Source organism: Rhopalosiphum padi, chromosome 2 (genome assembly GCF_020882245.1).
Source record: "Rhopalosiphum padi isolate XX-2018 chromosome 2, ASM2088224v1, whole genome shotgun sequence".
NCBI lineage: Eukaryota > Metazoa > Arthropoda > Insecta > Hemiptera > Aphididae > Rhopalosiphum > Rhopalosiphum padi.
Window position 1 is genome coordinate 88,126,011 of NC_083598.1, and position 15,120 is coordinate 88,141,130.

A 15,120-nucleotide genomic window follows, 5' to 3' on the forward strand; every position below is an offset into this window, starting at 1 on the left:
CCTATTATAGTATTCATTGTTCTTAAATGTATTATAACCCTGTATCTATATTGTTATTATCAGGGCTTGGAAGTTATAGCACCAAAAATATATTTTTAGCACTTTAATATGCATTTAAAAACACCAAAAATAGCACTATAATTAGTAAATATGTAAAAAAAATTGTCAAGCAAATTTTTAAAAAATTTACAAAATATATAATTAAATATAATAGAAACATTATGTTTTCTGATTCGGTAAATTTTACATTTCAAGCACTGTCTACAGAGTAAAAATAAAGATAAGAGGGTTAAGCTCCCCTATATGCGTTTCGTAGGGAAGGGGAAATGACGAGTTAAAAAAACTCATATAGTTATATTCACTCTCTATATTTTTACCTCTTACATGAAAAATTGTTCTACTAATTTAAATACATTTATTATAGTATAATTTTATTGTTACGAACTTATAACCTATATCAACACTAAATATTATTATTATTATATTATGCGTGTCCACAGAATGTACCAAATGTAAAAATTATTTTAAAAGAATTTCCACTTCGTTTTCAGTGTCAGTGACACGTCAAGTGTTCGATAGGTAATACGTCACATTATTATCCTTCACTTTTACGTTTTTACCATTATATGCCTTTCATATTGAATATAATACAGTTATAGCCTATGGGTAAATTAAGTTAGTTGTATCACTTGTATCAACCCAAAAACTAATACCTGAAAACTTAATACCTGCTCTAAATATTACAATTTATGAAAATGGTCGAATGTATTTAGTATTTATCTATTAATCTATTAATTACTATCACTGTACAAAGTAGGACAGTAGGTAGTAGGTACAATATCAAAATACCTCTTGCAAGTTGTAGACAGGTACGCATTAAGCAATAATATGGACATCAAGTGAATATGGAACAATGGAGCGTGGAACATAATTATATAATCAAATATAAACGGTTCAAATTTGAAACGGAGTATTTGAGAATTGGTTTGTGAATTGTAAACTTATTGTTGAAAAAAAATTAGACAAATTAACAAAGATATTTTGGCCTGCGACTCTTGCCCTGTGCACGCGATTGATAACGTAAGTACAGTGCGTGCAAGACCAAAGAATAAAAAAAATGAATTCAACTCGTACTTACCATCAAATGCGATAGAACTATGACATAATTATATACTACTATAAATTGTATTGGGGGCTTGAATAATTAAATTCAATCGGCATCGCAACGAAGGGTCGATTTTGAACTCGTGAACCAACAAAAATTAACCAAACATATCTTCAACGAAAATCTTTCGATCATCAACTTACTAAAAGTCGAATTAGTAAATGTAGTTTAGTAGTAGTGCTGTGTACGAGTTGAAGTCGCCGCGTATTATCTTGCCTGGCATAGAGTTGCCAACGTCGATAGCTGATGTTCAAGGTCGACCCCCCACTTTTCACCGCCACAGACGTCGCGACACGCGATAATCGTCGTCGACGGCGGTCGACACTCGGCGACGGTGTTTTAACATTTTTTTGTGCCAGACGTGCCAGTGCACTAGCGCCGCCGTTCCCGCTAGCCAATACCCGTAGTATTTTGGTATTCGTACCGTCGGCCGGTGTGACCGATGTGTACTGTGTAGTTTAGGTAAACGTTATTTTTTTAAGTTTTTTGTTTTTATTTTTTCTCTTCTCTTTAAGCAACCGAAAATGAATCAGCTCAGCGAGTCAGAGCTGTTCGGGCCGTCCCGACGACCTACACAACAATCTTAACAAGAATGCAACTGCCTACTTACCAACCGATGGAAATAATAAAATATATTGACACCATAACATCTACCAGCAGCTACATAGCAAAACAATAATTATAATTCCACTGGGATTGGATATAACATAATGGACAGTTCAGAATACGAATCGGTAAGAAACCAAACACTGTTGTTCTTTTTTGAAAAATTGGTAGACAAGGGCACTCCACGATCCTTGCACGATCTAAGTTGCCAATTTGGTTCGAAAGGATTCACTAAAGAGATGCGACAGATCGCTGGTGGATCACAATCAGGCTTGAAGAAATTCCTGTCACAACATCCGTCTTTATTCACATTGGATGGGGACTTAGTTGCCGCGTCTCAGATAGTTGCACCAGTGCAATCCGATACCAATTATAACCACAAAGCTGTCCATTATTTTAAGGATAAATTGTTGAAATATGGAGTTGGAACTGAAGTACCAATTCGATGCCTACTTGGGCACCGTTCTCAAGCGCCACCAGAAATCCGATTAATATCTGGTCTTCATATCAAAGAATTTAGAGATTTTCTGCTAAAATATCCTGATGTATTTACTGTAAGTGAAGACACCATTATACTTACAGAGTATGCAGGACTAGAACGTAAAATGTATGATGATAGCGATCAACGTGAAGTCAAAATTGATCCAGAAATCACAAAGCGTCTTTTAACATTTTGTGTACAATGCTTGGAATGCAAAGGACCAATGTTAACTGATCAAATGTTTCATAGTATTTCCTTACGTTTTACAGAAAATACTTGGTCTCCAATTTTTAAAACTCCTTCAGATTTGTTCACATTTTTGAAAATGCATCCTGATCAATTTAACACACAGTCCAATTTAATAACATTAGCAAAAAATGATCCTAAACCAGAAGTTAAAATTGCTCGAGTTCCTATAGAAGTCGTACCATTAACTCCTCCTATGTCGCCGCCTCTACCTAAACCAACACCAAATAATAATCAATCCCTCAAACAAAGAATTAATAATTTGGTTATGAAAACAATCGCAGAAAACACTGAGCGAAATAGCAAAACGCCAAATGGTTATGATGATAGTGATGCATGGAAAGGAAAAATGTTGAACAATATCAAAGCAATAATAACAAATACTAAAGAATGTTCAAATATTGTTGATAGAATTTTGGCACGAAAATCAGCTATTGGTATAGATTTTGAAGGTGTATGTATTGGAGCTAGTGGTCAATTAAGCTTAATGCAAGTGGTAACCGAAGATGGATTATGTTTTATATTTGATTTAATTGCTTGTCCACAATTAATTAAAAGTGGTGGATTACAAAGTCTACTAGAAAGTGAAGAAATACTTAAGGTTAGTGAAATAAATCTATTACTTTAGTTAATGTCAACTCTTTTATCACAGTACAACATATATAAATATTACCTACTTAATAAAATCAAATAAAATTTGATGTATATTATTAGTTTATGACTCTTATAGGTTTTTGTTTAAAATCAATATCTAAAGAAAAAATATAGGCTTTAATAAAGACAATATAAAAACTGATATTTTTATGGCTTACTTAATAATAATATACTACTTTGATTATTATTATACCTAGTATGTTATTGTTATTTGGTATATTTTATTTTGATGATGAATATAATAGATCGGTAACATATTTATGAATTTTTTTATTGAACATTATTGGAATGTTCTATTATTTTATTTGCCATGCCACCACTAATAATTAGTAGGTTAGGGTAGTTAACTAAATATCAAACAATAAATATAATAATTAAATTGTATTGATCCTTCTCAATGGTCTGACAAAACTTATATCACAAAATATTGCAATATATGTAATATCTATATACCTAAAGTCAATTGATGGATAAAAAATATGTCATTGAGATGAGTGTCTTTCATACTGGGGATGAGAGAAGTATGTACATCCTAATTTTGGTCCTAACTCAGTTTTCTCACTCAACAATTATTTATTGCTAATAATACTATAATTAGATTAGTTAAAAATATTTACTTATTTCTATTTCTTTAGCTACTTCCTTTTTTTTCTTATCTTAAATTAGGTATTTTATGCAACTGACAGAAATACTTAAAGATAACAGCGACAATAGAGTTTCTTGAGAAATTACTTTTTTATCAATTGAATAACTGATTACTAAAGGAATAACTTAAAAGGTGCTTAAGTATTTTGATAAAACTATGTTAGGTAAAGTTAAGTGAAATAGGAGTACTTATATACCTAGTATTATAATTTTTACATTCAATTATTATTTTAAATTATGTATCTATCTATTTTGAATAAAATAAAATGCCATGTGGCAATTTAGTTTACTACTGATACATAATCACATTTTAATCTAACCCTTATTTTTTTATTTTACTATGTATAATAAAATATGAAATATGATAATTGTATTAAGTTAATTATAACTTTCTTATTAAACTTATAATTTATCCATGTAGGCCATGTTTAGTTATGTAAAACATTTAAATCATTCTAAATTAGTCTTTAATCCTTATTAAATTTAAATAACTTTAGATAACATTGGTTTAAAGCAAACTTTACTTTTCAGCTACTAAAAATGTATATTTTTATATAGCAAGTACTAATCACCTTAGTAGCGTTAATACATTTTATATTTATTTATTTAAGTTTATATTTTATAACAAGAGTAGGTAGATTTATCTGGGAGTTTTAGGTTTATTATTAATATCTATTTAAAAATATTCCATACCTTTAATAATTTTTAATGCATTGATCATATTTCTATACTTTTTATGTTTTTAGAAAATAACATTTTATAAAATGTATTTATTAAATTAACTCTGAAAATTATTTTCTATCTCTCTATAGTTAGAACTATTAACAAAATCTTTGATTTTTTATGTTGAAAATAAAACTATTATGTTTATTATTATTACTATAATATTATTGCATTTTTATTTTCATCTATTTTGAGATAAAACTTATTAAATTTTATTTACATAATATATTAATTAATATCAATTGCCCAATATTCATAAATAATTATTTTTATTAATTTATTTAATAAATATTAGTTTATTTTGTAAATATTATAAATTAAAACGACTCTAGTAGTATATAGTTAACTATAGGCTATAACAATTACATATTTAATGAGATAAGCTATTAAGTGTGTATTTACAGCTGTATAATGTAATTAGTGTGCTTATATAGCTTATATAATATTGATAAATAATATGAGTATACCTACAGCTATTAAAATAGATATTAAAGGTGTTTTTCAAAGTAAGTATTTGATTTACAAGCTTTAATATACTGAACCTAAACAAATTTAAAAAATTCAAGTGACAATAAATTACTTATAATTAATTTTATTTTTTGAAGTGTCATTGTGTGTAGAAAATATAATCATGTAATAATAATACAATTTGAAGTTTATATAACTAATTTTTAAATTACAACAAAATAATTTTGTCAAAAACTGAAAATATTGTGTAAATATTCCCAATTTTATAGTAAAAAAAATTTTATTTTTTTAAGTATTGTGTACTTTTTACTTTTAACCCTTTCAAAGTACTAACTAAATCTAATTGGCTACCTTAAATTAAAACTAAAGCATAAATACTGCTTTGTAGACAAGAAATTACAAATAAAATAAACTTATCGTGTAACTAATGCATTTATAATTTCGCTTAGTATTTAAAATGGTTTAGCTATTATTTATAACGGGATTTTAAACTTTTTGTTAAAATTTAAACAATATTAATCTATTTGGTTTTTATTTACTATGGAATAAACAAAATTTACTATGGTTATATGTTATATCTCAATTCATCATGTCTATGATGATTAGATTATAGTTTCAATCATCCTACTTTCTATCAAGTGTGATTTTAATGGAAATACGTTTCTTGTACATGTTTATGTCTATCGTGCTGCTGTTGAGTGTAAGAGTTCTAGAGTAGGTTGAAGAAATGTTATGAAACTGTTATTATGTCCTGCTATATCGAATGGGTGTGTAATGTGTATACATATATCATAGCATTATAATTCGCGTGGTAGGTATGTGCGGAAGTTGTCCAGTTAAGTCGCGCGGCAAATATCCGTGCTCGCACTCTAAAGCGGGGATCGGTAAAAATGTATGTGATAACTTTGTCGAGGTCATTGACGACTGGCAGGCGAAAACTGCATTCTTATTAGTTATTATTCAGTGGGAATGATAATTATTGTTAATGAAAACAATCGACTTGATTACGAAAACCTCGACAACAAACGGTATTAAACGTCGAGTAGGACGTGTGACGCGTCTAGGGTATTCGAGTTCTTATGTATATATCGCTTGAGTGTGTGGGTTATTATGTGACGTGTGCTGACTTTTGATTACAAAAATGAATACTAATACATTATTATTTAAACAGTATGCTTTAGAGTTTAGACCATAGATACATCGAAAATCAAACAATTATTTTAGAATGTAGTGATTATTATATAGAAAAAATATTAAATCTAGTAGTTATATGTACTAGGTACCTATAAACGCAAATATTGTGTTTTAGCATGTTCGGAATAATGTTAGTTATATTATTAAACCGATATACCGAGTTCACCTTATGATTATACAAATAGTAAAGTGTGTAATAGTTAAGCATTTTCCTACTTATCTGTTGCGTTATGTTTTAAACCAACAAATTATAAATAAATAATAATATATCGTATAAATACGTGTGCTAATGTTGGTTAAATATACATGCTCCCTTCGAAATCTCATGTAAGATTCTTTTAAGATTACATCTGGGACCAATGATACTTATATTTAAAAATAAACAAGTTTAAAATATTTTATTTTACGTATTCGTGCTCTTTATTACCTATAACGATTTAAAAACTTTAATTTTCACTAAATTTTTAATAATATCCATCAAGTTATTATATACTTATATCAGTCATATTTTTAAATTAAAAATTGTATTCTTGTGAACTTGAATAACGTTGATACAATTATAAACATTTTCCTAATATTTTAGTCAAATAATTTACAATTCTTAAAGTGTAAACATTAATTTAAAATACTCAATATGACAATATCTATGTACTGAACCATTGTACTCGAATTATGTTTAATAATATATATGTTTATTAGCTTTGTGGCTAAATTTGTTATTGTTCGTTAAATTTGTGTATGTATACTGTTATTGTTTTTTAAATGGCAATAATCTTTTTTTACTACTAATTATTTTATGCATTTTAGTGATTAAACTCTCTTAGTTCAAAATGAGTTGACTTACAGGAATTTAAATGTATTCAATATTATTTACGACACTAGTTGTTATATTTCTTTCTACCAACTACCATTGATTATAAATACTAGTATATAATCATAAACATGAAATTGAAGATATTGAAACATCATTCTCAATCTGAGTATTTTTTAAAACCGAAAATCTTCAATATCAAAATTTTAACAAAATAAAAAAATTCCTTCCGCCATTATAGTTACTTAAAAATTATTTGAATCTTGTATAAATAAATATTAATACCGCGTGGCTTTGCTGAAAATACGTCTTCACAGATGTGACATAAACCACGCAAGCACGTTGTTTTTCTTTGGTGTGATGTGGTGTCCACCTACTAGTACCAAAGGAAATTTTGCTACGTGACATCAAATAAGCATCGAAAACGAATTTGTACGTCACTCTCAAAAGCTACTCTGTCTATTCACTCATCTTAAAAGACCACGAATCAATAAAATAATATTTTTTATACCTTTATGTAAATATTATAACTAATCAAAAAAACTAAATTCAAATTGCTTGGCTTTGCGCATACATGATTAAATTAAATTGATGGAATAATATATAATCTTGTAATTGCAACTTTTTTTATAATATATTTAAATAAAACCTCAATAATTTTACAATTTGCATAAAATATAAATTTAAAATAAGTTGTACAATAAAAAATTGTATTCAAGTTAAGAGAGAGGGACATTTTACATTTTTAATACTCCATCTATTCTAGGTTTTAAGATTAAAGTATAGTCTGATTTTAATAAGAGTTATGACAGTTGTGTTACTGGTTAACAACCATAAGTACTACCTGTTTCCTATTTATTTGTATTTTAACCTATACTCGTATTATGTGACTTATAATTCGATAAAAATTAGTATATTATCAGGGGTCTCCAAACTTTTTTATTCAAGGGCCACAAAAAATATCAAATGCTCTTAGTGGGCCAAAAGTTTATTAAAACATATAATTTTTAATTTTTTATATAATAATCTATATTTTATTTACCGTCTTATGGGTGCTGCGGGCCGGTTAAAACTTGTTCGCGGGCCGTAATTTGGAGACCCCCCTGTTATAGATAATTAGAAATTACTTTGAAAATGTATTAATTAATTCATAATCTTCTGCAAAACTATAAATACATTATATTTACAGGTGATCAATGATTGTCGAAATGAAAGCTTAAACCTGTACAACCAGTTTGGCATTGCAATGAAAAACGTATTCGATATTCAAGTAAGTTTACCTGGGAATGCTATTATTGAAAAAAATATTATTTAAGTTTAAAGTAGAGTTGTGTGTTTTTGTAACATATAAACTATCGTTTACCTATGTCAACTAATCACTTCTAGTCTATCACAATATTTTTATGGCACAAAACAACCGGCACAGAATAAATGAAATACCTAGTTTCATTTATTGTGTTTTGTGTGTAACCTGTAACAGTTTTTTGTTTCGTGTGGTATAATAAATTGATCTGCTTAAATTGTATTACGTTCACGAATATTCGTGACTAAATCTGATTTGTGCAAATAATGGTATGGTTATGATCGGTATGAAATTAAAATATTTTGTTAAATTGTCGTTTGAACCTTCTAAATAAAATTTAATTCGTATAGTAGAATTTCCGAAACTCATTTGAGTATAATTAGTAATACTTATACGATGTTATGTGATTACTGATTAGTGATTATTATTTGTGATCGGGAGCAAATATCATGGGAATTTTCATATTTATTTCTTTCGTTTAAGCAAGTTTGATTTAAATGTATTTATAATGAAAATGTATTCATTTTTATTTAACTATAATTTTTAAGTATACTGGGTGTAACAGATAGAACTGACTTTTGGAATAACTTTTGTTCTAATTAATATTTTAATTTTTTTTATGTTTACTTTTTAGTACTGAAAATAAAAAATTTAAATTTGATTAAAAATTTTTTGGATAAATTTAAAATAGCCATTTTGTAAATCTGATTATAAGAACAATTTTGAATGTAAAAATATTTATCTAAGTCAAGTAGTTTATTTTTTAGATTTTTTTTAAAAATATTAATATTTTTTGATCAAATTAATTTGGGACGTAATAACTTTTTTAAAAATATGATTTTTAAGAATTTTCTGACATGAGTAAATTTCTTAAATTATTTACTCATCAAATTAACAATTTTTGTCATATGTTTAAGTGGCATATTTTTTTTTTTTTTTGGTCAAGTCTACCTGTTACACTGTTTAATATTTAGTGTACTATGACACAATATTTATAATAAATCTGAAAAAAATTTTGTTGCACTATTATATTAATTGTGATATTAATTTATCTATTATTGAACATATAACCAATTTATACAGTTTTTTTTTCAACAATATAAATAAATTAAAATATACAAGTTATATTATATGTTTTTAAATTTTAGGCGGCGATTGCTATTATTCAATTTCAAGAAACTGGACAACCAGTGTATAAGGCAAAAAATTTTAGTCTAAATGCCATATGCGAAAAGTATGGTTTGCCAATAAACTCATCTAAGGATCAGTTAAGAACTCTAAATAAAAAAGATCAAAGGTATTGGCTACGAAGGCCTTTATCTAAGGATATGCTTGCCTACGCTGCTAGTGATGTGCTAACTCTCATGCCTAAGTTATATAAAACTATATCTGCGTAAGTATTAAATATATAGTCTATGTTACTTTTAAACAAGTTATTTTAATAATCCCTTGAATAATGAATACCTATGTACTTCGATAATAGTATTTGTAGGGTTCATTATACAAAGAGTTTATGATATTATATGGTTTCATACACTGACAAATTGACCCGGCACATTATCATTATAGTTTCTTATATTGTAATATATAATATGCATAGTAGACCTATAAACTATTAATTGTATGCCTTGTAATAATATATAAATATCAAAACTATTATAATTATTACTATTATTATTATAGAAATATTCATGTTCAAGTAATGGAATTATGATCTATCACTATTTTAAAATTGTTATTTATTAATAATATTATAAAAAGGTTTTTTAAGAAAAAATATAAAAAAGCAATTCACTTATTTATTTTAATATAAACTCAATAAATAAATCTAATTAAATAATTGTTTGTAAACTTCTAGTATTCTATAACTAGCTTGATGATTATTAAGTTAATATTCCAATAATTCTAAAGAATCTGTCAAATCCTTAGTTTCATTTTTTTAAATTCATTAGTTGATTTTGACACCTGGGTAATACTTTATGTTTCAATTGTATTCAGATTCCTGTCCCTATTAGTTGTATAACTACCTAATGTTATACACAATTTCTTTATAATTTATTTTATTCTTTATTATTCAATGTTATAAATCTATTTTGTACTAGTCATAGAATAAGCTTCATATTATGATTTATATGTTTTATTTTTCAAAATGACTAGTTCACTAAAATAATGTTTATTTTTATTATTATTATTATCTTATAGTCAAATTCATCCGTCCAATACTAAATTACTTGAAGAGTTATGTGAAGAACAAGCATTTTTGTACATTGTCCCAGATAATGTTCAAAAGCGTAAGCACCAGCGTAAAATTGATAATGAATTGCAAGTTCTTAAAGAAAAATTGTCTTCTGATAATGGGAAGAATGTTGTTCTTAGTAATAGAGAATTGAGATTATTAAGGTATTTTTATTAATATAAATTAAATATGTTTACTTAAAATATTCTTTAAATATAAACTATGACTGTAGACATTTGGAATTAACTGATGAAGACAAAGAAAAGTTAAAAGGATCTATGAAGGTTGCAAAAAAGTTGGAAAAAATGGAAGGAAAAAATATGTAAGAAGCGAAAATAATTTTATTTATCAATAATGATATATTATGTAATGTTTTATAGAAAATACAACGGAGAGGATTGCGATTCCAACGAGTTTCTCAGTTTAGACAGTAATATTAGTGGCAAATCAACATCGTCAGATAATTCTGCATCTGGTAAATATTAATACATCTTTTTTTAATTTTTGTTATGTTCTGTTATTTATTAATTGCCATCAATATTTTAATTAGGAGAATTTCAATCTATTGTATCCGAACAACCGCCAAGTCTTACTGAATCTATGCAAATGATGGATGATGTATTATCAGATAAACTTATGGATCGTTTGGAAAAAATCGAGCGTTTAGAATCGTTGTTGACTATGGCCATGGATGCAGAACCAGATCAAACAGATAGTTTAGATACTTCACCTATGAGTTGCAAATGCACATGCCATTTATTTGCTACCGACACCATTGATATGTCCACACAAACTGAACCACTATAATCTATTATTGTTGGAAATGAGAGTGTAATAATTTGGGTTTATTATTAAGATTTTTTAAATCTTATACCTGGCCATGGCTTTTGAGCCTAAATATTTAGTTTACGATCAGGTTTCATATTGCTTTTGATTAAAGTAAAAAGTGGTATTGGAAAATCTGGATCCGTGTATATAATATCTATAAAGAAACTAATTAACAGGGTTGAGTCTGTACAATATCCGTCCATAATATTATTATACCTGTTATATTTTGATTAACAATATAGCATAGGTTATATATAATATTCAAAATTTGACAGCAATAAAAAAAAAAACCGCAAGACGGTTAGACAAATTAGACTGAAAAATATTATATTTTTATTAAATTTGCGCTAGCATCACGACGTGCCTATGTAGATTTTAGATAAATTAATTATAGTTAAATTTGTTTGCTCAAACAGTATTAACCTAAACGATAGTATTGCATTGTGAAGTCCATGTATAAATAATAACAATTTCAACTAATGAACTACCATCATGGAGTAGAAGGTATGTGTATTCCTGTTAGGGATTTAAACGTAGATGTTGTACTGTACACTTATTTAACTTGAGTAACCCAAGCATGTAAGTCATACTTATTTTTCTGAAAAGGGGGAATTCATTAATCATAACTGATGTTAAATTACAAATTAAAAATTATATTTTATAAGTAAAAAATGATTTTGTATAACATTGTGGATACGAGGGTTCTAACAACGAATTCCCTCTGTAAATGTGCCTGGCGTGTGATATGGTAGATGGACATTTTCTTTTATTCTATATCTTAAACACAGTTATTCATAATTATATAAATTTGTTGACTAACTATTGTCTATCTTATAAATCTTTATGATAATTACTGATTGTATGATCGAGGTTGACTGTGAGATATATATATATATATATATATATATATGAACACTATATGAGTGATACAAAACAATGTACAATTCTACACTGAGACCAGACTAGTAGTCTGTAGGGTATAGGTATACAAGTGATAGATATTTGGATATAAGTACATACAATTTGTCCTGTATTTTAATTCCATACCTATTTGTTTAACTATGCATTTATTTCTATATTTTTTTTTCTTAAATTAATAACGATATACATTTATTTTCACTTGGCAGTTATATATTCTATTATTATCATAGGCGTGCTCAGGGGGTATGCAGGGTATGCAGCTGCATACTCTGAAGTTCTTTAAAGGGCAAAAATCAACTCTTGAAAATAATCCTTTTTTGCACAAGAAAAATAATTATAGGGGCGACAGTGGCCTTTTGCATACCCTGAAAAAGAGGCCTGCGCACGCTTCTGATTATTATTCTATAATTATTATGTATATGAACAATTTTAAAATTAAGTGAGAAGATGTCCTACATTCGCCTGGTATAATTCTATTTGTCTTCCTTGAGTGGTGTTATTATAAATTGTTAACAATATTCTTAATATTATAATATTTATGTGTCAGTGTTGATAATGTTACTAAGTATTACTATTTTATTATCGTTAGAAAAATATTAAAATGTAACATAAAGAAAATTGGTTGTATTTAAATGTATACTCTTACAAGTTTTAATTGAAAATAATCGTGTTATTGATTTACTAACAAGAGTTATAAAAATAAAATGTATATTTGACAAAAAAACAAAATAAATTGAGTGTTTTTTTTTCTTAAAAAAATTTTTTTAATCCCAATAGTATTACTTGCCTATGTTATGTAATATTGCTACATTGACAATACTTAACCACATATTTTTTTGTAGTTTTCTTAATTTCACAGCTAAAAATTATATTATTTGAAAAACATAACCTCTAAAAACAATCCCGGAATAAAGTTTTATACCACCGGTGATAGCCAATAGGTGCATAAAAAAAAGTTGCTGGTATTGTGTATTTGTGTTCCTCAACTTTGGATTTGTCACTCTTAGAAATAATACCTTAATCAGCCTAAGTTTGGTAATACATATATACAGCCCTGCCTACAACTCAAAAGCCGTTCCTCGTTTTTTGATTATTACGATCGTCAGGTGGTTTTGTCTATCGATATGACTAGAAGGATCAGATCAAAACACATATTTTTAACACAGTAACGGTGTAAAAAATATATTATTATTACGCCATAATGATGGGTGTTCAATAGGTCGGTACTACTATACTAGGTACATAATAGTGTAGCTCACGGAGTATGTCATAATATGAAAGGTACGAGACTAATGTAGCTGTTTCCCGAAACAATAAAGTATACAAAAAGCATATTATTATCTACTTATTTGCTAAATAAAATTTTAAAACAACACTAAAAAAAAAGTAATTTGCCATTGCGGATAGGTCGTAATAAATTACAACGGTAGGTACCTAGTCAGAAATATTTACCTATATGTATATGAATATAGGTCAAAATATCCATCGGATAAAAAAACCAACAGTTGCAACAAAAATTATTTTATACAAATAAATAAATAAACTGATAATTACTTAAACAATAAAAATATAAGCAATTGCTTTAAAAAAGCTTACTTTGACACGCCACTGTCCACGCGTACCTATCCAATATCTCCAACTCTGAGCAATTTTGGTTTCGATGGTTACAATCACTGCGCATTTTCTTTTCGTTAAATGTAGATTAGGTCAATACAATTTAATTAGGTAAAAATAATTTGATGATATGACGCACTAACACTACAAATTCTAAATCTCACTAGGTACATTTGAAAACCGATAATTTTAAAAAGTTGGGTTTCGGGATCACAATCCTTCACGTTGAATTAACCCATTTATTCTCTTTTTAAAATAGTCAATTATTTTTACTCCGTCGTCTAGAGTTTTCATTGGTTGAATATGTTGACCAAATACCCCGTACCTGTAATACGGTATACTTGGTAGGAGGTACTACCTTAAGGCAGGTATAGTGGACAATGCGTTTTTGTTTGATAAATATCTACCGAGAAATGAGAATATATTTTTCCCCTGAAGACTGAGAAGCCGTTCAATTCATACGAATTCATTATGGAAACTCTTAGAGGAGGTTCTAAAATGTATAATAATAAAATCTAACTAAATGGCGGTCCGCCGTCGACCGTTTGGCCGCCTCTGGTATTGTGTCTACACTCTACACAATATTTTAGTACTCATAACTTAACTATTTACCGGACGCGTCGTAAATACAATATACCTACATAGTATACCTAAGTTCGACGCATTTTTATTTCGCGTATTGATATTACTATATGCCGACAGGCGAACGTAAAATATTAATATCGCAGTGGCTTATCGCGCGAAACTGACAAGTGCGATTTGTCTATTTTCACTGACATGACGCGTAGGCCGTACCCATGTACTCAATGCTTAATGATATTATTATTCAGTACTTCTATTGATGAAAATGGCGCGTGTCAGGTAAGTAGATACATGATATTATGGTAATAATAATGTACACTGTAGTGTTGTAACAGCACAGTTAAATGGAACATTTAAAACAATTTTCACAAAGACCATGCGGTATCCGGTAAAAGATAGGATGAAGGAACCGATGGTTGACAATAAGAAGCCGTATATTTTAGAAAAGTTTCAAATCGTCAACTCATATTTGGTCGTGAGCGCACGCACAGCATAGATAATTGGCTTTTTTACATCAGATCTGGAGATTTGGTTAAGTAAAAAACTACCTATTTTTTTAACAATATTACGGGATAAAATATACGATGGCAATACTTTTTGGGGAAAAAAATGCTTCAATATTATTTATTAAGGTTGATTTCTG

At 27.8% G+C, this 15,120-nt stretch overlaps 1 protein-coding gene across 1 annotated transcript; it reads left to right on the forward strand.

The window, feature by feature from the left end:
* Positions 1-1,495: 1,495 nt before the first annotated feature.
* LOC132918892 (egalitarian protein homolog) lies at positions 1,496-13,014 on the forward strand. The gene is made up of 7 exons (XM_060980237.1): positions 1,496-3,099; positions 8,183-8,263; positions 9,445-9,689; positions 10,499-10,696; positions 10,765-10,854; positions 10,913-11,007; positions 11,083-13,014. Exons 1-7 carry the CDS (start codon positions 1,876-1,878, stop codon positions 11,337-11,339), a joined length of 2,190 nt encoding a protein of 729 aa, XP_060836220.1. The 5' UTR covers positions 1,496-1,875; the 3' UTR covers positions 11,340-13,014.
* Positions 13,015-15,120: the final 2,106 nt, after the last annotated feature.

Bases quoted from the DNA above. Each gene is read 5' to 3' on its own strand.
- LOC132918892 (XM_060980237.1), top strand. From the start codon at position 1,876: ATGGACAGTTCAGAATACGAATCGGTAAGAAACCAAACACTGTTGTTC. The intron at 3,100-8,182 runs GTTAGTGAAATA...TTATATTTACAG, and splicing joins AAAGTGAAGAAATACTTAAG to GTGATCAATGATTGTCGAAA. The intron at 10,697-10,764 runs GTATTTTTATTA...CTATGACTGTAG, and splicing joins AGAGAATTGAGATTATTAAG to ACATTTGGAATTAACTGATG.